Source organism: Echiichthys vipera, assembly GCF_963691815.1.
Source record: "Echiichthys vipera genome assembly, chromosome: 4".
Classification (NCBI taxonomy): domain Eukaryota; kingdom Metazoa; phylum Chordata; class Actinopteri; order Perciformes; family Trachinidae; genus Echiichthys; species Echiichthys vipera.
This window is the reverse complement of record NC_139829.1, coordinates 25,686,305-25,713,445: the sequence shown is the minus strand read 5'-3', so window position 1 is coordinate 25,713,445 and position 27,141 is coordinate 25,686,305. Positions and strand designations below refer to the sequence as shown.

General features: G+C 42.0%; 1 protein-coding gene across 2 annotated transcripts in view; it reads left to right on the top strand.

Moving 5' to 3' along the window:
- tcf7l1b (transcription factor 7 like 1b) overlaps positions 1-22,027 on the top strand; it is a 33,867-nt gene extending 11,840 nt beyond the window's left edge. The window contains exons 4-12 of one of the 2 annotated variants that reach the window (XM_083911657.1): positions 7,698-7,781; positions 15,199-15,334; positions 15,844-15,946; positions 16,378-16,461; positions 19,203-19,340; positions 19,483-19,642; positions 19,805-19,912; positions 20,537-20,588; positions 21,169-22,027. In XM_083911657.1, coding sequence (XP_083767783.1) covers positions 7,698-7,781; positions 15,199-15,334; positions 15,844-15,946; positions 16,378-16,461; positions 19,203-19,340; positions 19,483-19,642; positions 19,805-19,912; positions 20,537-20,588; positions 21,169-21,644 — 1,341 coding nt within the window. In that variant the 3' untranslated portion in view covers positions 21,645-22,027. Of the gene's footprint in view, positions 1-7,697; positions 7,782-15,198; positions 15,335-15,843; positions 15,947-16,377; positions 16,462-19,202; positions 19,341-19,479; positions 19,643-19,804; positions 19,913-20,536; positions 20,589-21,168 lie in introns of both variants that reach the window. The other variant, XM_083911656.1, reaches the window with a different exon arrangement.
- The last annotated feature ends 5,114 nt before the right edge of the window (positions 22,028-27,141 follow it).

The following is a 27,141-nucleotide window of genomic DNA, read 5'->3' as shown; positions in this document are numbered from 1 at the left end:
TCTGTCCCTGGGAATTTGATATTTACAGCAGCCCCTGATCGTAATCACCTTGCCGTTCTCATTAGATTGTATTGAAATGGAAAGATAGCAGCAGCTGTATATATTGTTTTAAATAGCATGTCCAGCCTCGAGTTCTTAGTGGTCTGGTTAATGTTATGGAGAACATTTTCTGAGAACTGGAACAGCTCATATGTTACTTTTTTTCCAAAAAATCTTTTCCCAAAATGTGTAAAAAGTAATTTATTCAATATTGACAGAGCAACAAAAAAATGCATTCTCTGGAGGTAGGCCGTCCCTTGCTTAATGTTTCTACTCCATTGTTTTGCTTTCAAGAGACCTGATGAACCTTGAAGATGTAGGGGACCTCATGACCCAGCCTCATCCCGCCTTGTGACTCCTCTAAAGGCTTTTTCTCCAACTCTGAAAACCTATACGTTCTTACTGGAAAATTTATTCTTTACAATGTTTCAGACATGTAAGAAGATCTCTGGATGTAAACATGAATTGGATTTACAGCCAAACCTATCACTAGATCATGATTTAGCACTCCGTATCACTTCACGCAGCGTGATGAAAATGAAGCCTGTAGATTGCAGGGGGAATGACTTTTACGAATGTTTTAAGGTATAAAAATGCTTTGGCGAGGTTCCAGACCTCCCTGCAGTCTGCTGACAATACGCATAACTAATCCTGGGGAATGTCATGGTAGTAAGTTGTGCACTTTGTGGCACACTGGAAGTTTGAAACTACTTTTGAAAATATTATCTTATTCAATTAGATCCTGTGTAGGAGGCCAAACATTATATATTAAATTAAATTCTTTTTCAGTCCTTTGAATGATTATTTTCGCTGTAGTTCATCGGATTTAGTCTGCTAGAAATGGAAAAATGGCCGATCATTATTTTTCCTTCAAGCCAGCTTGATGCAATTGAGAGTATATATTTTTATGATATGCAGAGGCCAATTTTCATCATATCTCTTTAAATGTTTCCAGAAGTGTATATAAAAGATGTGAGTTTCATTGCTATTGGTCAGTCTGTGTCCCTGTTCGGCAGGGCAGTGTCGAAGCATACCTGTGGCATTTGAATGTTTGCGTGCGAGGGTGGGGAGGGGGTCAGTTGGTGGGGCGGGCGGAGAGTGGAGTGAGTGGAGTGAGTGGAGTTAGCGGTGGGGTGATAGGGATGTCAGGTAGTAAAAAGTGAGATGAGGCAGGGCTCAGGAGTCTGCGGGGCCGGGAGATTTGCGCCTGCACTCGGAGAGCAAACACAGGAGGCATCTGCAGGCAGCTGTGTGTCTGTGAGTATGTGTGTGTGTGTGTGTGTGTGTGTGTGTGTGTGTGTGTGTGTGTGTGTGTGTGTGTGTGTGTGTGTGTGTGTGTGTGTGTGTGTGTGTGTGTGTGTGTGTGTGTGTGTGTTTGGGGGGTGGAGGTGCTGCTGCTCAGGGCTGGGGGTTGGGGGTGTGGAGCTGGGTGGTGGTGAAGAGAGAGAGAGAGAGGAGGAGGGGGGTGGACTTGCAGAGTGAACACAATCAGCCCTCTGTTTTCATAAGACTTGTGGTATGTGAGAGCAGAAACAAATGTGTTTAATTTAGGCCCTTTTTTCTCCCTCTTGCCTTCTCCACTACACCCACTTATGCCCACCTCAGTCTTTCAAAACTGACTTTTTCCCTTCAAGATGCCTCTCCTGCCACTGTCAGCTGCTCTTAGGAAGTTAAAAAAAAAAAAGGAGAAAAAAAAGCAACAATCACCCACTGTGCCCTGTCAGGAAAAACCAACAACTTTTAGACACACTTTTAGCAGACATACTCAAATTTACTCTTTCGGCGGAGGTAAATATTTATCTGCAGTTTCTGGAAAAAGAAGAGAAAAAGATTATTTTTATGTCTTCGCTGCAGAGAGTTTGGAGTGATTACTGCGCTGAGGTATTTGCCCTGTTCAGTGTGAGGGGTGCATTCTGGATTATTGCCTCCTAAATGCCTTGGCAGGAAACGCCGTATTATATTGGTAACCCATGCTGTCTCCAGTCAATTTGTGTTTGGTCATAAATGAAAAATTCAGGTCTCACTTGTGTGTCATTGGCGTAGACTTGGACGCGCGCACACACACACACCTATGCTCAGACACACTCACACACACAGACACACACAGACACACACACACACACACACACACACACACACACACACACACACACACACACACTTGATTTCTAACTCGAGCTTTACTGTAAACATCCAGCCAACCACTGGTAACCACCTCGTGTTCTGGAGTTAATTATACAGACGTTTACGGCAGTGAATTTCAATGAAACGAGGCTACTCCCCAAACAATAAAAAGTTGTGTTCCTGTGCACTTGGACAAACAATGCCACAGGACATAGAAAAGGACGTCTACTTTGACATTTGAGGTATAGCCCGTCTTGACATCAGATCACAATGACATTAACTGAAGCAGTCTGTAACAATTGAAAGCAGATCTCCCAGGTACGGGAAACCACATAACTGACTGCACATAATTGACTTGAATAGCTTCACACCCTCCTCTCTGTCTTTATGAGATGGCCTCGCTCTTACCAGATGCATAATTATTTTCTTGTGTGTCTAATTATACAGTGAGTTTTATATGGCCTGCACGCTGTAACAGAATTACTCACTTATTCCTAAGTTTAACCTCAGTGAGACAGAACGGTTCCTTTACAGTAACTACATCTGATGCAAAGTACCTGAAAGTCAATGAGACCGAATAAAAACAATGGCGACTTCATGTAAAGACTCATAAGAGCTCTAAAGCTGTGGATACGGGAAGCAATAACTCAGGATCATGTCATGCTAAATGAAGAAAAAAAAAAAAACCTTGATACAAATAATTGCTTGAGTTGCAAAAATGCAAACTCCTGCTGCAGTCGCCGCTCACTCACTGGGAGTGAATGTTAAAGAAGGGGTGTTATCTTGGCCTTGTATTCTGTTAATGCTGTTTTATTACTGAAACAGCAGTAAATTCACTCCCAGGACTTTTAAATAAACCCAGTTTGCTGGCCAGCTTGGCCTTGTACATAATATGCATGCGCAGTCATGTGACATACCGTAATTGCAAAATGACCTTTTTAAAGTTGAATATTGAAAATTAGAGGCAGTAAATGTAGACTTTTAAACTTTCTATGCAGGTTGTTTTTTTTTATAATTTTGTAACACTGAATTACGTGTGTATACAGTTACTTTTTAGTGTCTTCTACACTACTGAAACTATATGTATGCTGCATATAGACATGGATGGAGCTGCAGGCGTAGTGTGTAACCATCTTGGAAATCTTGGAAAAACCTTATCGCTGTGTTGTTAGGACCTCCCTTGCACTGCCTCCCCTCTTCACTCTCCTCTCTCCCTCTTTGCACTAATAGTTCTTTTGTGTACAAGAGCATGTTAAGAGGCCAATGAGCCTGGCCTTAATAGGCCACGTTGCCATAGAAACCACAGCACTCTGGATGTCTGACCTTTGACCCAGTTTTTTTTTTTTTACTGGCTGTGAATAAGAGTGCAGGGCGACCAACCAGGTCACAATAGAGGCCCAGCAAACTGAGGGAGTGCCCCTGTCATAGTCACTTAACTTCATTTCTCTATGGGCTAATGGACACTTCAAATGTGGTAGCCATTAGCAGTATGCTTCTCAGGGTTAATATAATGTAAAGAGAACAAGCTGTTTATGTAATTCAAGTTATGGGCTGGAAAATGGAAGTTTGCATAGTTTATCACAGGTGCCTGATGTGATGATGTTTAAACAGCATAGAAATGCAGGTAGATATTAGAAAGTTAGAAATAACACGCAAGGATCAGAAACCGAGGTAGTCCGTCACCCTCACTCAAATATTTGTGTTGTTTCTATCTCTCTGTACCTTCCTCTAAGATAGCTTTAATTAATAACTTCCTCCCTGACTAATCTACTTACTTCATAGTGAACCGGATAATAGGACATGGTGCCCATTCAGAAAAATTTGCAGTGGCCCAGTAGTGCATTGTGGGCCTGACCAGCTCAGCTGCGTGTCGTTTCCCCATCAATTACACACTAATTAGCACAATGGCTGCCGAGGTTTGCTTAAGAATTGTCAATGTAATTGCCTCTAATGTTGGTAAACAATGAGCCTTAATGCAAACTCTGAGACAAGGCGGGGGCCACTTATCACATTGTCTTTGTGGCAAAGGCTTTAATTGTGTTTCATGCATAGATCAGGTTGAGGTGTCAATAGCCCCGCATGAGCAGGTGATATCAGCAGAGCAAACCAGGGAGGGACTGTGGTGTAGGGGGCCTGACAGGGCCATTGTCTGAAGCTGCTGTTCATATGAGCAGGGGACGGTAATTAACACCTCAGCCAAACAGCAAGCTGTGCGGCCCATTTGTTTTCTGTTGGGGGGTAAAAGAAAACAATGGGGAGGGGTTCTCCACACAGTAGGTGATTGACATTATCTGCTGGAGCGATCCGCGGAGGCATTCCTGCTGCTCGCCATTCAACGCAAGTTAGGCAAAGCCATTTCACAAGCGTCTGAGCTGCCACTTTATACATATGCACTCTTTTAGTTGTTGTTTGACTTGTCCGATTGTTTGTTCCTGCCATGAGTTAATTTAGCATAAGATGCAATAACATCTCAACTGTTATAGTTGGTAATAGTAATCAAGAATCTGGAAATGTTTTATGCATGGTTGTTATAGATGATTGTTATAGTCTTGCACATTTTATACTGTACGTTAACACTATTTTTGACTTTACTTCTCGACAGTCATTATGGCTTCTCAATGCAGCCCTGAAGTCGGCAGACAGCAGCAGGCAAAGTTTGGCCTTTTTTTCTGTCCCTTTGGCAGAGTGTCTGACTTAGTTTGACAGCAAATGTCCAGACATCTGTCTCTTCTCCGTGCTCTGATGTTGGCCTGCAGTATGGCACCACACACTTCAGAGATGACAAAGACTCTTGGCTGTGTTTTCCTTCACTCTGTGAGAGCGATGTAACAATTAGAACCCAGCTCTGGCAGGCCACATGCCCCAGAGCATATGCTGCATTCTCTCTGTTCAAAAAACCAAAGGGCTCCAGTGCAGCTTTTGGGAAAATTTCAGTGGCATCACTGCCACCTTTGTCGCATCTGGGTCCTGTAAAAGTAGCACATTCTACTGATGTCTATTCTGAGTTTTGGAGGCAGCAGGGAAGGCTGGAAGACAATTAGAGAGCTATGAAAATGGATCAGCTGAACTTCACTTTAGTTACACAGTTCTTTCAGTAGTCAGTCCGAGTCTATTTACCAGAGCTTCCAGCTCCCATGCTGAAACAGACATTGCTATGGACCCAGACCATATGTCTGTACTTGCTCTAATAAAATAAGGGCATGTATATAGCATCAAATATCCTGCAGCTACAATGATATTAATAAATCTCCTGTTTGGATCTTTAACATTTAATATCAAGTCATAACTATTTCAATCATCCATTTTAAGTGCTGGCTTTTATTCAGCTGTCCTAACTTTTTTTTTCTTACACTTCCCTTGTGGGCGTTTTTTTTCCCCCACTGCAACACTGAGAAAGTTTTTGCTGAGCAGCATGGCCCACAATTCCTCGCCTTTTGTTTCCTGAAACAACTCATAGACACAAACGCCCTCCCTCTCTCCCTCTCATGTGTTAGTGAGTGGTGTGCTGTTGTAGTCTGGACTGGAGCTAATGTGACAGTGTGTGGCTGGCATTACCTGGCTGGATGTTTCGGGGAGTGTGTGAACGGTTGCTCCACAGGGCACACTGGCAATTAAAAGGAAAATAGGCGCTCATAAAAAAAAAGTGCCTGGGGGCATGTTCCCCAGTCCTGGCAGAAACTGTCAAATGAGGGATGGATCGGGTGGGAGAGCCGGGGTGGGCACGGCTGGGCAAGACCAAACGCTCACAATAGCGCTTGTTTCATTTGTGGAAGAACTCATGATTGACATAGATTAGACAGAGAAAACTGCATTGTTTTGGATTTTCTCTCCAGAGAGTAGCATTCATTAGGCACCAAGCACACAGCAGAGTAAAGTTTCAATAGGGAGCTAGCAGCCTCTAAAAGCAACTGCCTCCTGACAGTTGTATGGACTTGGGCCCATTAGTTGGAACCTACGATTCAGCCTTGAGCAGTATAGTGAAAATGAAGAGGGCTGATGTCAACTCCAAGAATTTCCCCCCTTTTTCGAAGGGAAAAGGGTCCCCCTTCCCCCTGCCTCGGTGCTCTGTTGGACCCCAGCTGTCAGGAAACAATACCCTCTGCCTGCTCCGACAAACTCATTCCTGAAAATGTTTTTTTTTTTCTTCCCTCCGCTCCCTTTTCCCCCCTCCTGCTATAATGTCTTTTCCATTTTTAACCCACAGCCATCCAAGCTTCCTTCCTCCTTACAAACTCTTGAGTGATGAATGAAGTTTTAAAAATCAGAACCTGAATGCATTACTCCTCCAGTTTGCTTGTTTGTCATCATTTATCCCGCGGCAACTTTTAGGAAAGCAGACAGAGCTTTGCATACTATATTCTTCAACTGTCATTTTTTAAACGTCAGATACTTTTTCTTGTCTTTTTCAATTCATCAGACGTTTGTTATGGGTGGACGTCAAACTGTTTGTGTATAGGAATGTGTTAGTGCAATGCTTTGTAAATAGAAATGACAGCATACATTGCAGAGTACCAGAGGATGCATGGTGAGATTGTGTAATTGTCACTTACGGACAGAATTTATAACGCGTAATATGCTCCTGTGCCTGAAAAGACGTCTTAAATAATGAACTGTGATACCGTTATGTCTCTGCGCTACACTGGCCTGGATGAGCAAAACATAACCTGGGATATAAAACCCTTTTAATTAATTTGAAATTGTACCAGAGAGAAAATCCACATGCATGACAAGCTGCTGTGTCCGGTATTTAAACTGATTCACAAACCAGATGGTTGAGCCGTGCTTTTGGAGCTCTGGCTTCATGCTATCTCCATTGCTGGAGGACAAAAAAAAGCTTGTTGTATGAAGCAGTAAATCACAAAAACTCTCCTCAAGTACACACAGCTCTTACTCTGTGGCACGTCGGCCAAAGGGACGGACAGCAGTATGGAAATCTTTGTGACGTGACAAAAAGAGAGGGAAAGCAAACACTTACACAACACTTTATGATAACTTTGATACGTGTGTGAAAAATAGTGATACTGGAATGACGAGAGACTATGTCGGGGGTCAAAAGGCCAAAGCAATGGAGATGGGAGTTAGCTTCGAGCTTGCGGCTCAACCTCGCTGCTCTGTAAATGAGGCTTCCTTCCAGCTGTCTCTTCCCACCCGCTCAGCGATGGGCGCCCACAGCTGGCCTCTTGTTTTTCCTTGACAAACGGCAATTTCACAGCCCTCCACCAGTCCGTTGTGTTCACATTGCTCTCCCTACTCCCCCTGTGCCAGAACTCACTGTCTGACTCCAGCAGCGATGTGGGTCTGGTACAGGTGTCTGCCGGAGATCTCTGTGGGTTTAACACCCTTCATACCACTTTTGCATGCTTAATCCCTACGGTTTAGTAACAATAAATATTAGGGAGCATTTTATTGTATCTATGTCATGTCTATTTTTGAATGCATTTAGTTGAATCTTGTATATTTTATGTTTCTTTATTGTGTTGCTGCAGTGTTTCTGGTTATGTTGTTTCATTCTGCTCATTTTCTGTCCCCCGCAGTACCTGCAGATGAAATGGCCTCTTTTGGATGTCCCTGGATCAGCAGGACTAAAAGATTCTCGTTCTCCAACACCGGGGCATTTAGTAAGTAGTTACACTCCAAAGCAAAGAAAAAATTTGGTTATGACAGGATCAAGCCAAAAATGGCATTTACTGTGGAGTAAAAATGTGCTTGACAAAAGAATCACATGGCTGGGTTAGAGGAAAGGTAGAAAAATTACAATTTCCTTGTAATAAATGTCCAAATAACTGTGTGAACACCAGCAGTATCCCACACCGCTTTCCCTCTCTTATTTTGTGGCACTAATAAGATGTTTCCTCCAGGGCTACATCCTTTCAGGACATTAACCTAATTATCAGACAAATCATGTCAACTTGTTGGGTGAATCCGTTTATTCTGCAAGCCATATAAATGCTTTAATCAAACTATCACTATAATGTGGTTATTTACATTACAATAATTAAATTATTGTGCACATGTAAATCTACTGGTTCCCATGTACAGACCCCCCCTCCCCCCCAGCCCCTACAGCACCCGCAGGCCAACTGCTCAACGGTCTGTCTGTCTTTACCACAGTAACTCAGTCTCCAGCATAAATCTCTCAAGTTCGTACCTCCTTGCCATTCTTGAACTTTCCCACACAGGTGTGAACTAGTCATCATGGTGTCTCACTCTGGTTAGACAATGTAGGGCCTCAGCGGACCTGTTTGGTTTGTGGCTTTTGCTGAGGGACGTGTGTTTGGGATTGAAAAACATTAGATACCATGAGCATCTATTTGACATCTCACCTGCTTGATTGTTGATCAGGGTGTTTCCTGGTCGGGGGGAATTAATGTTAGCAGCCCATGGGGCAGAAAGACACTGTCATTACACTTTAGTAAAAGCAGCCGTTGTGACTCAGCCCCTTGACCTTACATTTCCCGACTAGACGTGCTTGCTGAGTTTGTGGTTGATCCGCTAATCGCAGCAACGCACATGACAAAGTCCTCATTGAGCACAGTCAATGGGAAATTGTTGTGAAGAGGATGAAGTTTACCCTTGGGAATCCAGCACTGACTTAAGTCTCAATAGAAACCAATTCAATATATTTTATTAGAATAAATGCTGACCTGTCAGTGACCCTGTTGATTTCTTTCTGTGGGATACAGCAGCTACTGTGTGGAGTTTTGTTGCAGAAAATTCGAAATAGTTAAGTGTAATAGGTGTGACGTTGTGGAAGCTGTGAATCCACAACGTCAGGAGAAGGAGTTAAGAGAAAAAGTCAAAACAATGAGTCTGATAATAGCAGTTGGATTTAAAGGAAACGAAAGCACATTGACTGAGGTTCAGTTCTCTGTTTGGATTGTTTCTGTTCTGTCCTTCAGTGGTTGCTGCTACTTTTCATGTGGCTTTGCGTTTGTGCTTTTCTTCTTTTTTTGTTTGGCCTTCATCTCTTTGAACGTCATTAAACCAGAAAAGTCAAAGCAGAAAGAAACAGTGTATACAGGCAGAGAATGCGAGGGATCCGACGGTTTCCTGGCAGAAACTCACATTGAATAATGGGTAGCCTTTACTTTTTGTGTGCTTAAATATTTATATTTCCTCCTTTGCAACATGTGTTCATTTGCAATTAAATGTTATTTAAAAGCTTTTCTATAAAATACCAGGTTCTCATTGTTGTTAGCAGAGGTAGATGCACCTTTGTATGTTGGTTTTAAATTATATACTTTAATGCTGTTTATCATGATTATTTTACTATTTTTGTATTACTTTTATTGCAATTGAATAACACAGCTTGAATGAATAGGCAGTCCAAGGCCAAAAAAAGGAGACAGGATTAGTGTCTTCATATAACGCTTTGAATTTAAAGCCATACAAAAGGTAGGGAAGTTCATTGAAAGTGTAACAGCTTTCAGTATGTGATCTAAAAGAGGAAGTTGCAATGCTTGATCTGGTGACCTGTGACTAGAGGGTCATTTGATTAGTGGTGGGAAGCTCTAATAGCGGGCACGGTGTACCCTGGGCATAGAGGATAGAAAGTGAAACACCCCACTGTGGACTTACCCCCCACTCTGGGCCAGGAGCCCACATGCCCCTCTGGTGTGCTGCTGCTGACAGGGAGCCAGGCTGATTATGTGCTCATTACTCCAGCCGAGGAGAGAGAGCGAGAGTGGGAGGGGAGCAGCAGGCTGGCTCCCCAGGCCTGCAGGCTCCCCAGGCCCCAACACTGCACTAATGAGAGCAGGGGGAGCGGATGGGCACACACGGGGGGCCAGGGATTACTGCCCAGGGCCAAGAGGAGCGGGAGAGACAGACACCAACAGGGACTCCTGAAGCGGACCTGTACTTCTGCAGTCATTCTGCAAGCATGTGTTAAATCTGACGTTGTTTTGTTTCTGTGATGGACTGGCATGGTTTGGAATATCTGTCAAGATCTGCCCGTAGGCACATGTATATTCAATATTTTATACATAACTATGCCTAGTTGTTAGTGTACTGATAAGGCTTTTACAGTCTATTAGTTAGAGACCTACTCAGTCAAGTGCCTCTGCAGATTAGTAAATCATCCACTGGTGGGCCTCCATGTGAGGACAATGTTGACAGTTCAATTTTTTTTATTTTGCGAATGACATCTCTATTACTCCTACGTATGCCTCTTTGTTCAGTGCAATTATTGTTGGTGATTTGAAATTGCTAATTCTGGCCATGTGGAACAAGATTGGAGGACGTGAAATAGAAATCAGAGCTCAAAGTCCAGGAAAGACCATCCTGTCACTGTGCAGATTGGGTCCATAAGGCCTGTATGCTAATCGAAGCCTGCTCTGGACTCAGATCCTCAATTATTCAACAGGCAGGTTTGTTTAGCATTCAGTTGGTATTGCTTTTTGTAGTAATGGTGGTGGTGGTAGTGGTGGTGGGGTAGGAGGACTGGAAAGAAGGGAACAAGCTTTTTTCTGTGAACGTACCGTACCCCACCACTATGCATACAAACAAACACACACACACACACACACACATATGCCTACACGCATACATTCAGCGCCCCCAAAACCCCATATAGACCCCTGTGTTCAGAGGGCTGCCTCTTCATGAATAATACATCAAAGGCGCTGCAGGGCCAGGTGATGCAGTATGGGGAACATGTCAGCCCATCAGTAGTGGCCGAGCTGGACCAGAGAGGAGAGGAGAGGAAGAGGAGGGGAGAGTAGAAGAGAGGAGAGCAGAGGAGAGGAGGTGGCGCTGCTGTCTGAATCATGCACAATTCATAGTCATCTTCCACAACGCACAGATTCAGAGTCATTAACACTCTGCTGATAATGATGTCAAGGCTGTGTACTTCCCTCTCTCAGGTCATTCAGTTACTTGCAGTAATTCTTCCATAATGCCTATTCTCCATTCTCATTACCGATTACACTGACTAGTACTGTAACTCTGGATTATAAGGAGCTGTGACTGTAGAGAGGTTGAACTGACCAGGGTGCCTGTCCCTAAGGTACTCACCGGATCACGGCGCACTCAGTGCTCAAATATGGGCTGATCTCCTCTTGACAGACACACAAGAATCACCCTCTTTGTTAGAATATTGCATTAGCGTCTAGAGCAATCAAGGCATCAGCGTGTCATAAGTCACTTAATCACTTAGTCACAGAATTGTTTAAAGAATTGAAGTGATAAGGTCCCGAGCAGCATTCCAGAGATGCCTTTTGTCTGCGTGTGTCCGGTGCAATCTTTAGCTCTCAGGGCTATAGGACAGTCTAACTGGAGATATTAAGTTAAAAAATCTAAAAGAGATACATTTACTTGCTTTTGACCCATATTCTTTCAGCAGACCTTTGACTGGTGGTCCGGTGAGACTCTCGCGTTTTGCATTAGGCAGTGAACAACCGGGGATCCATCATGAAATCAAAGGCTTTGGGAGGACTGAACTGAATACTGATCTGAGATCTGCAGTCCTGCTGGGCCACTGCGGAGACAAGATCCTCTTCAGAAATGGAATAAGGAACGGGTGCTTTGATTCCAGTCAAACACTGAAGGGGAGAGATTTAGGACTGCAGAATGAGTTCACCAAATTACACAAGATGCCGTTTAATAGCGGCATTTTTAGCAGAAAATAATATTGATGCTTATCTGTCAGTTTACAAATATTCATTACGGCACCGTCCCTTTGAGATTTGTCCATGTTTGTGTTCGTATATATGCTGTGCTGATTTTGTTAAGAGCTCCCTCAGTTTATTTAATGACCGCTGGGGATATTCACTGCAGTAATATGACGCCGCCCGGCTCTGTATTATTTTAAGCTAGAATATTACTCCCATTGACCCATTCAGAGGCAATGACCAGACGCAAAGCACACGTTGTCTGTGATGAATGGCATAGTTCTGGAGCGGTTGATTTTAAAGACATACGACACGGTCAGTCCCCTCTCACGTCCGCTTCCTGTTGGCGTTGACAAACAAGGCTTGGATTTCTCAGCATGCCAGGCATTCTTTTCACCCTGTCTTTCCTGGAGTTTTGAAAGGCCTCTGAGCCTCCCACCCAGAATCACCGAGCATAAAGACACACAAAGCTGTGGGGTTATTCAGTTTGTTCTAAGCTCTCTTCCCCATCGGCTGTTTGCCTAGTAATTCAATTCAGATGTGCAGGATCCAAAAACATGTTTGCTTGAATGAAATCCACCCCTCCACCCACATTGACCAAGGACTGTGCTTTTCTTAGCGCCGTTCCAAGTTGGACAGCCAAGCGAGGTACTGCCACCTCGGCCTTTTTAGCTTCAAACCCCTCTTAAGAGACAGTCATCTTTTTCTCTGCACCGGCTCAGCAACTTTTTTGCTGTTTTTTTTTCTCCCTTTAAACCTCCCTGTTACTATGTCCAATACACTCTTAAATCCAGTTCAGGGTGTTTTTACTTGCTAGCCGAGAGGTACCACACACCACTGCAGTTCTATTTGCAACAAGCACGTTTATGTGAAGAGCATGATTTCTGTCTGCAGATGTAGATACCATCTGGTTCCAGGTTGCCCTTTATCCGTCCTATCACGTAGGTGTTGTTTATATTTAAAACACGGCTCATGTTCCTTGCGGTTTCCTTATTACACTTTGCTTGTGGATCATGAAACCAGACGTATGAAGCTCTTGTGGGCTAGAGGAATATTACCTCTACACATAAAGCGAGTGAAAGAAGGCATTGATTCGTTAGTGTTTAGTTTTAATTCATGATCGAGCCATTAGTCTAGTTTTTCAATTTCCCCCAAACCACATTTTAGGCTCACAGAGCTCTGGAGAGCTTAATGCGTTTGAATGAGTTTCGAAAATGATGCTGATTTTGATTGATTTCATTGAAAAAATGTTCTGATTTGAAGAGAGGAATTCACTTAATGAAGAAGCCATGTTTATTCCTAACGAAGAGAGGCAGTTAGGATACAGGTCAGACTAGTTTTGCTATGTGCAGCCCGCATTCTCCATTTCTCACCACATTTTGTCTTTCTGCTGAAGTGAAAGGCAGCCGGAGTTGAAACTAGTGCCTTCAAACTTAGAAATATGTGTAGAGCACACGATTGGTGTATTCCAGGATATGAATAATTAATAGGCATCATTTCAAATTCTCACTGAAGTGCTTCCCAAAATGTGTTGGCACCCAGGTCTAGAGGTCTCAAACAGCCCTAACAATATAGGGAAAATCCAGGCATATTGTACATTAAGTAGAACAACAAAGCACAACTCAAATATACATGACATGAGGGAGCTGGGATTTCAACCCAGCAGGTCAACACTATTTCTGCCATGAAGCTTCATCAAAGCCTTTTTCTGTGTTGTGTTGAAATTGTGTTCTCTGTGCATCATCATATGCGTTGACCTTATATGCCCTTAAGTCTGGAGAAACTGGAAAAAAAAAGTCCAGGGCAAAGTGATCTTAATATAGCCATGTTTAACGCGGGTAAATATTTTCTTCACTTCATCTGGCATTACCAGAATCAAAGCGTGCTTTAGACAGGAGAGAACCAATTTGCTAAAAGATTTAAAAGGAGGAAAAGGTTGGACCTTCCTTTTAAAAAAAAAAAGTGGTAAAAAAAAAGATTTGGAACAATTCTAAGCAGCGTGAAGCAAGAGAGTGTACAGAAGTCTCAATGCAAACCTTGTTCCCCAGCAGACCACGTTGGAGAGAGACGAGAGGTTGAGAAGGGGGTGGGGAGGGGATATTGAAGAAAGGTTAGCCTGGAGGAACAAGACTCCTTTCTCCCCCCCTCCCCCTCCACCCCTTGACCCTCCCATGTGACAAGTTGAGCCAACAAGTGCTCTATTCAGCCAGGCAGCCAGGGGAAATGACTGCGAAGCCGAGTGCTGCCTAATGAAAGTAGAGACGCTGGTTATTATTATTGTCCTCATCATCCTCGCCGTAGCTGTAATGCTGGTCAGATCTCCGTCTGGGTCTGTGCTTTAAGTGTTCATGGATGTTGTATAAAAACGCTCAATCCACGGAGAAATGCACACAACCCTATATTCAGAAACTGCGCCTTTAAACGAAACGTCAGGACTTGATTCGATGGCACTACTATACTAAACATACATGGAAAGTGCCGATACAATCACGTTACAGTCATTCCCTGGTTGCAATAAAAGTGCAGATACTGAAGACCCGGAAACACTGACCAATGAGATCACACTGGGCTTTTTTCGTGAGGGGGGCTTAAAGAGACAGAGCGTTTAAAAGTAAAAACAAGTATACTCAGACGGACAGAGTGAGAAAAATAATGTGTTTTTTCAACATTAAAGCATGTAAACTTGTTCTCGTAGAACCCCTTTTAACCTAAAATGAGCATAAAATGGGCCCTTTAAGTGTTATTCTTACATCAGAGTCATCTGCAGTATAATGTGGCAGTGTAATCCATCTATGGGCGTCTGCTTCTACCCATCCAGTGACTGCTGTCAGACAGGAGTGGGAGATGATGTCTCCGCTTGTTTATAGGGATTCAGTTTACCTTAGCCTGATTGTGTTTGTTTGTGGCTCGCTTGTGTGACTTCTGGACTCGGTGGCACCGTTGTTTTTTCTTGTTGGACTGAACAAACAGTTCTCTGCTCAGCTAAACGACCGTAATGGTCTTGGCATTTGTCTGCAGTTCTTTTTTAGTGTTCCTTGGTGCCGGTCCAGATTGCATCACAGGGCAGGTCACCCACACACACACACACTAACACACACACACACACACACACACACACACGCACACACGCACACACGCACACACGCACACACACGCACGCAGACTGATGTGATGTTTACCGTAGAGGGCATTCACACATGATGGCCTATTTTACAGCATGCATTTCTTTTGAACAATGGGAACCAGAAATCATGTGCGGTATACACTGTGGCGTAGTTATAAGCTTGTTTTAGCCACAAGCATAATAGTTTGATGGTCTACATTCACTCTGTTTGTTTTTTTTTTCACATAATGCACATTGGTCACTTCTTGCTTATAACTTCTTTGTGTCTGTTCTTTTTTGGTTTTCTTTCCTCATCAACAGTCCAATAAAGTCCCAGTGGTGCAGCATGCCCACCATGTCCACCCACTGACACCCCTCATCACCTACAGCAATGAACACTTCTCCCCAGGCACGCCACCATCACACCTCTCCCCAGAGATCCTCGACCCAAAGACAGGTAATGTCTCACTGATGGACATTGATTCACTTCACTGCACATTGTAGATCTTACAGCCATATTCGACATAAAATCTGTCTGTAATCTTGACAGGTGGCTTTAAAAATAAAAGTTTTTTTCAGAGGCTTTAGTCAGCTTAAATTCAGACCACTTGTCAAGTATTGAAACATCCACAGAAACCAGGCAGCAGGCGCTCTAATGTGCACAAACGAACGCACGCTAATGAGCCGGACAGGCTCGTGAAGTTTGAAAAGGAAACTGCGTGTGACACATTTTGGAGCAAACTTTTCTGTTTGGAACGTACCGAGCAAGTTTCTATGGACTTTTCTTCCACCTTGAAAACCGGTGGAAACTACTGGAATCACCAAAGTGAATTCATCACAGCTGCTACAGCATACTCTGTGATGGATGAAACTTCAAACCTAGAGCATGGAGTATCAAGAGTGTGGCAAAGATGATTTTTTAACTGCGTTTTAAAAGCCAGTTTCTTCTGTCTGTGGCACCTGCAGGTATTCCGCGGACACCTCATCCGTCAGAGCTCTCTCCGTACTACCCCCTGTCTCCTGGGGCTGTTGGTTCCATCGCACACCCTCTGGGCTGGCTCATGCCACAGTAAGTCACTTTTATTTTGAGCTTTTGTTCTTAGTTACAAATTGCACCGCAATTACAGTGCTGATGGATAGCCACTTATGGCGAGTTAAGATTTTGGAAAGCACAACAAATTGTTTGATTGGGTCACAATGCAAAAAGAAAAAAATTAGCTTTGGCGATTTTTGTTTTGTGCTCTGTTGTCTAAGTACAGGTGCACCATATCAGCACAAAAAAACTCAAACATTTGAGTTCACCGGGAGGAATTTATGAACATTTATGGGTTTTGCTAAGGCTCTCGTAATCAATTGCAACGGTGCTGTTCCACAAGCAGGGGATTTGAGTTGATGAGTAGAGGATTAGTGCTGGTGGGTTAGCTGTCAGCTGTGTTTGATCCACCTCACACTGGAGCTTTTCGCTAACTCTGTCTCCCCCTGTCTCCCTCTGTCTCTCAGGCAGGGCCAGCCCATGTACTCCATCCCTCCGGGGGGATTCCGTCATCCCTATCCAGCGCTAGCAATGAATGCATCCATGTCCAGGTGAGCGGATCATGTTCAGCAACACCCCAACCTTCCCAAGGGGCGACATCTAATATCTGCTGCTTCTATGACATGCTGCAATTACATTTCTCCTGCTTTCTTGTCCAGCCATTTTAAACACTAGGAACAAGAAATGGCTGATTTGCACTTTTAAACTTCCATTGTTAAACTGTTATGGCAACATTTTACAGAAATGGCATGGATCTTATTTTGAATCACATGCTTTTGACAAAATTGTCAGATCACATACAGGCAGCAGTGTCAGGACTACAAAGGGATGTGAGGTCTAAGTCGATTGCAGACAAGTTCAGCTTCTTAAATAGTGTGAAGGCTTTATTGGCATTCAGTACTCCCTCTCCTGTCTTTTCTCTCTGAGCTAAACTTCTGTGGTCAGGCCAATGCACTGAGCCACTGAACAACACACACACACACATACCGTAGAGATGAAAGGGCTGAGAATCGATCACGACAAATCAAAGCTCATCTGAAAGTACTCGTCCAATCAGACTAAACTCCCTGACCCTCTTTCAAAATTGGAAAGATTTGTAGCGAGCCTTCCGGTGTAAGTATGAGATGAAACGTTCAGAAAGGTCTCTGTGATCAATAGGATGTGTAACTTTGTCCTGAGATGGACTCGCAACAATCACAACACACCCCAGAGACGTTTTTACACTTTTTAAAGCGTCAGATTTAGTGCATGCCAAATACTGCACCGATCACACAATTTCAACTTTAATATCAATGTGGAATGGGCTGTATTTTTAAATGAATAAAATATAACTTTCAAATTGTGATTATGGGGTTAAAAAAACAAGTAAGAATTAAATTAGTACAACATACTATAGGTTACATAAATATGACATGTCGCATTGCTCATCTCAAAATGTGGATCTTGTCTGCATGCCATCACTTGGAGCAGCATTGAGTTACTCATCAGGGACTAAATGGGATGTTTACAGTTTTAGTCTGTAAAGGTTTATTACCGAGGGAATGATATGGCACCTCCTTGTTTATACAGCATGAATTATTGAGTGGTTCAAAGGAAAAAGCGGAAAATAAAGCAAAATATGAATTCTTAAAGGGGAACTGCTCGAATTTTCAAAATCCCTACGTTATTCCTATGGTCTGAGAATCTAAGAGTCTAAAAATAAACATGAACAACTCTCTCCCAAATCTCCCAGAAATGTTGTGATGTCATGAAGTATAAAGTGTGGAGCTGCTTCATAGACAATGCATTTAAACGATGTGTTATAGATGAGACTGAGAGCACACAGGTGGACGTTCTGATATGGATATATTTTATGTTTCATTTGGCTGTGAAAATGAAAACAAACATAATCAATCTCCCATTCATTGTCTATGGAGCAGCTCCACACTCTATACACAATGACATCACTTATCAGCTCATGTCAAATATTGGTTTCTTAGGCCGTAAAAACAACATATTGGAATTCTTAATTTAGGTGGTGTTCCCCTTTAATAACAAATATTTTATTAGACTTCATGTATTTACAGGATTCTTTCCCCTTAAGGTCAGATTTTATATTCAGTCAAATGGTAAATATTGAATGAGGAGTCAAAACAAGCTTGGAACTATCTTTCTGTGTGAGCATTTGATGGTTAGAACCAGTTCAAAAAGCCACTGGGTATACATTAACACTGGGTTGGTCAATTACTGAGTGTAAAGGACTGCACATACAAGGCTATACTGAGCTGTCATGCCAGCTTGTGTGACTACGTTAAAATAATTAAAACAGATGAATTTTCCAAACTAACATTACATAGAGTGCGTGATAGAGGGATATGGAGCTTAATTTCCCTCCTTCATTACAATGCTCCATTGTATTCACAATTGGAAATAAAGAGAAGCACTTTTGTAAAGGTGTTCTGTGTGGACGGCTGTCAGAAAGCTCTCTGGAACGTGGTGAGGAAAGTGGTTTCAGGTGTCATGGCCATGCTGTCACCATGGTAACAACACACTCCACTTTTCTCCAGCCTGTGCTGAATAAAAGGGCTTTTGAAAAAGTCTTTATTTGAACAAAAAGCAAGCATGTTACTCATTGTGTGTATGAATTTAGTCTAGACGAACACAGTGGGCACAGTCAATTTCACCCGGCGGTAGGAATTGGCGATATGAAGAACAATCTCATATCATGTCATCGGTCATTTCATATCCCGATAATTAATATATATCACAATAAAGCACATTTAAAAAAAATTTTTTTTTAAATTTGGTATATATTTTTATTTCTTAATGTAGACTATCAATAAAGACGATCTGTAAAAGTTGTTTTCCCAGTACATTCTATTCATTATTTTGAATTACCCTGTGAATGTAGTAAACCCTCTCATCTTGGGCGGCGAGCCCCTGACACAGGATAGCTGCGGCCTCTATCGGAGTCACACACGAAGCGTGTATGTTTAATGAAGAGAGAAACACAGTATATGGCCGTGCATCTATGATCATAACGCATGGAGTGACTGCTTTTAGATTTACACACCCCTCAGCCTATACTATGCATGATTTATGACACCACAAAATAAACGATAGAGCAAAATATAAAACAATAGAGACGTTTTTCTATCATCATGTGATACATATCGCCATATCACACAGCCCTACCCGGAGGGTACAGCAGGGCATTTATGTGTCAAGTTAGAGGATCCTTTTCTCATTAGGGTTAACAGAAGTCGGTTGTTAAACCCGACTGTTCAAATGTTGCCTTTTGTTGCCCTCACAGTTTGGTGTCCAGCCGTTTCTCCCCTCACATGGTGACTCCTCCTCCGCACAGCCTCCACCAGACTGGCATTCCCCACCCAGCCATCGTCTCCCCTGCTATCAAACAGGAGCCCAGTGACATGAGCCCCTCGATGCATGCGTAAGAACATTTTGTGTTTTAAATGTATCAGAACCTGTTTTAGCTGCCGCACAATATTTCCCCTTGTTTGCCCTAATTCACCAGCACCTCTCCACCATTCACGGTTTATTAACAGCATTTTTTTCATGTTTCGGATTAGCAGGAAATCCCCAGTTCCTCCCAAGAAAGAAGAGGACAAGAGGCCTCATATCAAGAAACCTCTGAATGCTTTCATGCTGTATATGAAGGAGATGAGAGCCAAAGTAGTGGCAGAGTGCACTCTGAAAGAGAGCGCTGCCATCAACCAGATCCTTGGAAGACGGGTAAGTAGCACAGACACAGATGTGCATTGGAGTTTGTAAATATATATGTGTGTGTGTGTGTGTGTGTGTGTGTGTGTGTGTGTGTGTGTGTGTGTGTGTGCGTGTGTGTGTGTGTGTGTGTGCGTTTAGCAATCCTTTGATATCTCCTGTCTTTGTCCACAGTGGCATTCCCTGTCGAGAGAGGAACAAGCCAAATACTATGAGCTGGCCAGGAAAGAGAGGCAACTGCACTCCCAGCTCTATCCAGGGTGGTCAGCACGAGATAACTATGTGAGTAGCACATTTCCAGGATCAGTTTTTATATTAAATGTGCCACATTGTAAAAAGTAAAATACCATGTCTTAGGTTGTACGTAAATACTGTGAAAGTATCAAACTCCACAGAGAAATGCACACAGCCTGTATTCAGAAACTGTGTCTTTAAATGAACCGTCTTCTGTATGTTTGTGATGTCACAACTATACTTTATATAAGTAGGAAATGCTGCTACAGTGTCGGTTTTTATACGTAAACTGTATATTTATACATGTACGCCAAGAGTGCAAGTGCGGAAGATCTGGAAGGGCTGACCAATAAGATCACACTCGGAAGGGGGGCTTAAAAAGTCAGGTGCTGAAACTGAGCATTTCAGACAGAAGGTGAATACAGGTATATTCAGACAAACAGTATGAGATATTACTATATATTTTTTAAACATTAAAGGATGGAAACATGCTCTAGTAGAAACCCAAAGCTCAAGTATGAACCTAAAAATAAGAATACGAGACCCTCCAAGTGAGCTTTTTTCCTTGGTGTATCACTTCATTATAGTAATCACACTTCTGTTCTTATAAACCAAAGTCGTTGAGGTGGTTTACTTAAACACTTTACTAACAGCATTGTTTGACCTTTGCAGGGAAAGCGGAAAAAGAGGAAGAGAGACAACAAACCTGACTCAAAACCAGAAGGTAAGGGGCCTCTGTTTAGATTTGTCATTCACAAACTGGGGAAAGAAGAGGCTTCATTTTTCTCTCTTGCAAAGCTAACGTGCAACCTTTGCGACACTGCACCTTTATTCTGTTATTTTTGTCGACCTTTTTTGCCTGTATTCTCCTCTTCACTAACCCTTACTAACTTCTTTCCCTGCTTCTATACTTTGACAAGCAGCTTATGAGGTTCAGTGCTAATAGTGGCAGGTATGTCTGCTGTTGTGCAACCAAATGACCACCATTATTAAGCCAAAATAAGTGCTAACTTTCCACACTTCAGTGCACATTTTGACGTAGTGTGTCGTGTTCTTTTTTGCATCACAAATGCACGCCATCTGAATATGTTTAACATCCTGTTTCACTCTCCCCTTGGCAACATGTTTTCAATTTGATTTGAAACTTATCGTGTTTCACAGCTTTCACTGCCATCATCTTGACTGTTGTGATAGTCACCCGTTCACTTCTGTCACCGGCAGCATTGAGGGACATGAACCAGATTTGAAGCCAGCAGCAGATCCATAATTCAGCATCCTCACTTCTCCTTTGTTTTTCACCCCAGACTTCTCGATAAGAAACAAGAAGCAGTGCGTGCAGTACCTGCCCACGGAGAAGATGTGCGACAGCCCGGCGTCGTCCCACGGCAGCATGTTGGACTCGCCGGCCACTCCCTCTGCAGCCTTGGCCTCCCCTGCTGCTCCTGCCGCCACTCACTCCGAGCAGGCCCAGCCGTTATCGCTCACCACCAAACCAGAGGGACGCATGCACCACCACTTCTCCCTAGCCGGGAAGGCTTCTGGATCCACATCTTCTTCTTCCTCCTCTTCCTCCTCCACCTCTCATACCCACCTCTCCATCCCAATTGGTACTTCAGGTAGCCAGTCGACCACACCCATCCTCACCCGGCCAATCCCCTTCACCTCTCTGCACCCCTCCATGCTTTCTCCCCCTTCTCCTTTCCATCAGGCAGCCCTTCACTCCCATCATGCCCTGTTCCAGTCGCAGCCCCTCTCCTTGGTTACCAAACCCACTGAATGAATCTGCAAAGGCAATTTTCTCCCATTTATTGTGCTGTACATTGCTTTTCTTTAAAATAGGTATTAGAACATCTTTTTTTCTAAATAATGAAAAGGAAGAAATATTATTGGTCAATATTTGACCGTCTCCTTTTCTACATCTCTCAATGAAAACAAAATGTATTTTTTGTAAAGTTTACTGCAGAACTGGTTTCTTTTTTTGATGCATTTATCCAATGAACCTCTTGTATAAAAGAACCAATGTACATAAAGTTTCTTTATAAAAACAAAAAGGAACAAAAACATGTTTTCTTTTTAGCCAAATCCTGATTATTAATGTTAGTATTAAGTTTAAGTCATAGTACTGGCCAATAATTGCAGCCCCCTTATCAATTCACGAGTGTGTGCCCCTTCTTTGACATGTTAAAATAAACATTTGAAATTGTTTCTTAAAAGAAATGTCTCTTTTTGTCTTTTCACATTCTGTCAGCCCATGTTTTTGTCATCTAATAAAGAGAGGTTTCTTTAACAAGGTAATGTGGTTTGGATTCATATTCTCACGCTAGTGACCACAGTGCATAACAAGTCGATAACTGCCTTTTGAAAGTGTAACAAGTGTAGATTTAATGAGCGGTTTCATTTTATTACAGCCACTCTGAAATTGGATAAAAATCCATAACACACCTGCCACTTTTTTTAGTCTTGCATTCAGAATAGAACATCTTCATAAAAACCTAGCTGAGTGGCAGCAAGTTTAATGTTTAATAAAGCAGAATTAGGCTAACCACACTGGAAAATGAGTGCTTGAACCATGGTAACAAAATCTGAAGCCCAGAGTAAATACAGAATAAAAAAATAATAGGCATCTGCTCCTTCTTGGAATATAGAATCCCACAACAATGACAAAAGCAGGTCAGCTCCATCCCAGCACGCCGAAGCCTGCTCAGGTTCCCTGTTTCTCTTGCACTTTTACTGCATCTTTATTCACCGTTTGGCAAGCTGCTTAGGCTTTAATTAACTCAGAGGTAATGGGATGGAGCCCTGGGGACCTCATTAGGCATTTCAATTAGTGAAAAATACACAAGGTAGGTTACAGTTTTTGGTGGCTTTGGGGATGAGGAGTAGTGCCAGGGATGGACCAATTACGTGGGAGCAAGGGGGAGCGAAGGGGGGACTGGCCTGGACGAGCCCACCGATGCCTCTCTCCCTACCTACTGACTTGGAAACACACCCACAGGGAGAGCTACAGAACCGAAATAAGTTACTTTTCAACGATATTTGAGCTGATTGGAACATTAAGTTTGTGCATTTTACCGATAAAGATGCTTTTTCAAAGAGTAGATAGCACGGTCAGGCACATCGGACCAAAAGAGCAGTCTGGTTTAATTGATTTTAATCTTAGGTTCCACAAAAACGTTGACAAAATGATCTCTCTTCTAAAACAGGTTTCTAAAACTAGACAGATAGACTGGGGATGTCACATGTTTTTAAAGCTAAAGTGTCACCACTTTAAACTTTTGTGAGATTGGCCAGGGTTCTCATGATAAAGGGTTTAGAGGCACCAAACTGTCAAGACACCCCCGCTTGTTTTTTAAGCAACCATTAGCCATTATAAATCTATGCTTATTTGCCATTCTATCTTACATCATTCCAAGCACAAACCACACAGTCTCTGGTGCAATGCCTGCCTGCTCTGAGCCACTTCACCGATCCGTCAGTGAAATTACAGGTAATGAGTTGTCGGAACAGCCAGCAAATCTGTCTCCTCAAGGCTATAAATCCAGTGCAATGTTCAATCCTCCTAAGACAGTGCCCTTATTATGAAACTCAGCCCCCAAGTGAATGACTTCAAATGTGCTGGTTATATAGGTTGTTCCTCTTTTGAATACATTTCCCTGCTTGCGCCTGTTTTGTTTTTGTTTTTCTTGCTGTTGTTGTTTAAGGAAACCCCATGAAATCTATTCAAACATTACAACACAGTTTGATGGATGAAATTTAATATATGACACATGACAAAGTAGGATGTTAAAGCATAAGCGCTTTGCTTAGTTTTAAAATACAATATCAGAAATAGAATAAAAGGCACATATTATCTTAAAGTTCCCATGCTCCCCTCAAAATGTAACACGCCACTGTTTATCTCTAATAAGGTATCTGGTTGCTGCTCCACTCAACATCTGCCATGTAAGCACGAGGTCAGATTTAATACATGTTAATTTTTGCTCATTAAATTCTTCCAATCTCTTGCCAAGGTTCTTTTTTGGGCCTTCCTTTGATCTTGAATTTATTCCAGGTTAACCCTTTGATAGTTCACACATGTGGTAATATCGCGCACAGAGCTGTCATTGGATAAGTCTCTAAAATCGCTAAAAGAATAAATAATAACGCACACCTGACAGCACCGTTTAGTATAAAAGCGCACAATAACAATGGGACTGACCTTGATGAATTCATTTTGTTGTGCTCTTCAGATTAACAAGTAACTAATGAGAAAAGGGCTGATCCTGTAGCGTTCCATTGACTCGTGACCTTATTTTCCCATTAATAACAGGATACTGTTTGCTTGGCATGTGGTTTCCCAAAGTGATATTAATTGATCGCTTCTATAACATTCACTGAGCTTAGCAACACTCAGCTGGTGCCTTTGTGAAGATAGGTATAGCTGGCTGTGAGCTTAAGAACCTCCTTAATGTATTATTCATACCCGTTTGACCTTAAAGATGGAAATGCAAATGGGTGTCAAGAATGAGAGGGATCATCGGACTTTTCAAATGTCAAATAGCCTGCTAGTTAAGACATATTCATTACAAGAACCCACAGTTCCCCAACACCCAGCTGAGATGTAAAACACCTCCAATTAACATTTTGATGATTATCTCATCTCTGAAGAGTCTACACACCTTCAATCCTAATCCCTATAATATTGTTACATATGACTTGTGCTCTGCTGTAGAGTTAAGTGACTTTATAGTAATTATTTTATTTAGTGGTGTTTTACCCTCGAGAATAAATACTATGCTTAAAAGTTATAATATGCTTTTATAATGGGTCAAAAGTTTCTGCAAACCTACACAATTACAAAAGTTGCACTGTATATCAACACTGCCATCTGCTGATAAGGTCAAATACCTACACCACCACCTCATGTGGAGTAAATATCCCCATCATATGAGGCAAGGCAAGGCAAGGCAAGGCAAATTTATTTGTATAGTGTATTTCATACACAGGGCAACTCAATGTGCTTTACATGATCAAAAGGTGCAGCAGAACATTAAAAAACATAATAAAAATAAATAAATAATGAATATAAAATATATATAATGAATAAAAACATTCAAATTATTCAGAAATAAAAACATTCAAATTATTCAGAAATGAAAACGTTCAAATAATTCAGAAATAAAAACATTTAAATTCAAAAATGTAAATAAAAACATTTAAATTCATCCATAGAAACATTTGAAATAAACTTCATCAACATGACCAAAAATCAACCTGTCAGAACATTAAAATTCAGGAATACACACCTAACCTGTCGGTGGCAGTCATAACACAAATGTTATCTCATTATCTCCTCATGTTGTCACTTGTTACAAATAATGATAATAATAATAATAATAACAACATGTAATTCTTCATCAGAACTCTCTTTCCTTTACAGGTCAGAGTAGGCTTCAGTCGTGTGTACTTGAATCTGTATCGGGTCTAAATATTTTAGTCTCCCTTTGTTACCACATGTCCCATTCAAGTAAAGTAAAAGGTAGATGACAGTTTTTTTAAGCATTAAGGAACACCCTTTACATCCCCTTAGATGTTATAAACAGCATTTATTCATGACACAGCTGTGCGTACAGCTGGTTCAGTGGCCACTGGGCATCAAAAAGTTTATCTTTAAGTGTTACTCCCAACCCAATAACATTGGGTATCATGACTGCAGCACTGACTACAAATGTTATACTATTAGACTGTAGCTTTTCTAGTACTTTTTATATAGTGGCAAGATTTGAGGCTTGACAATCGTAACTAAACAGATGATCTCTTGTTGCTAAACTGGTGGATCAGGGGTTTTGGGGATAAGGGAGTCCACCTGATTGGAGCGACTGTTTGTGAAGGTGGATTTAATCGTTTTTTTGTCACATTATGACGTGAGAGCTTTCCCACTAAGCTGAATCAGAACATATGGCTGTGATGAATGACACTGAATGTGGGCATTTGACTTCAACTTGAAACTGTCTCGTGTATCAACTTCAATTAAAATCAGTTTCAAATTAGTTTAAAGCACAAATGTACAATTTATTCCAACAACCAACCAAACATGAAGTTTCCTTTCACTTAACAAGACTTTTCTTTTCCCAGTAAGTACAAGCAACTTTTTTTTTTTACCCAGCATACATCTACCTGCTCATCCCATTGTTCTCAGTGAAACATCACACGCGTTGACAGAACAGAAAGGTGTGGTGAATTGACAGTGTCTTGCCTTAAGCAAGCAAACATATAGGCCGTGTGAAGGCAAACAAAGAAAGATTAAAGTTCTTGTGTGTTGTGTAAGGCAGATGGAATGGGAAATATGGTAACTATACGAATACAGGTAATAAAAGAGAAGAGAGCACAAAAAAAGCTGCATTAGTTCTTCTATCTGAGCTGGCTGAACCAGTCACTGCCTCTGTAATATCACCACTTAACCTTTAGGTGGCAGTAAACCACACTGCACACTGCACACTGCTGTGTTTCCCTCTGCAGAAGGACACACTTGTTTCTACCTTTTATCTATGGTTTGTTGTACCGAGCGTGGGTCGATGTATTATTACCAAAGCTATGCCATAATGGATGCATTATAATACCATGCGTGGGACTGGAGCTGCGCTGTTTGAGGGTTACAGCGGATGGCGTAGTAATAAAGTCATGGTTTCCGCTCAGGTGCCCTTCGGTTGCTCAGTCTCTAACAAAGCGTTTTCGGGAACGCTCAAATGAATGGCGGATGTATACGTGTCTTTATGTTTCATATAGGCCGCCTCAGTGAAATGAGTAAACCACCCCCAGGGTTCTATGCTATGATAGCGAACCTCTCTCGGCAGAGCAGACTCTACTGCGCAGGTGTCATACGCAGGGTTGCCAGGTTTGTGACAAAAGCTACAAAAGTAGCCCAAAGTCCAAGACTTATTGGAGCTCCCTCTTCAATGATACAAACTGGAGTAGAGCTTGGCTTGTCCCATTTTAATTGATCATTTCTAACAAAATTGGTATTACATCTCAAGATATTACATAACATATATCCTACTAATGCATGCATATCCAAATTTTCTGACATTTTTGAGAGTTGTTCCTTGAAAAAGTTAATATATAATATAATATGCCACTGCCAAAACACTGTCTTTTAAGTCCGATAGCAATGCCATCATTTCCAAGTGTATAGAAATATCTATAAAGTAAGACCATAAATTAGTTTAGTGTGCAAGCATTATATAGTATATTTGTTTCACCTTAGATCCTAACATGGCCTCATGAAATATGATACAGTA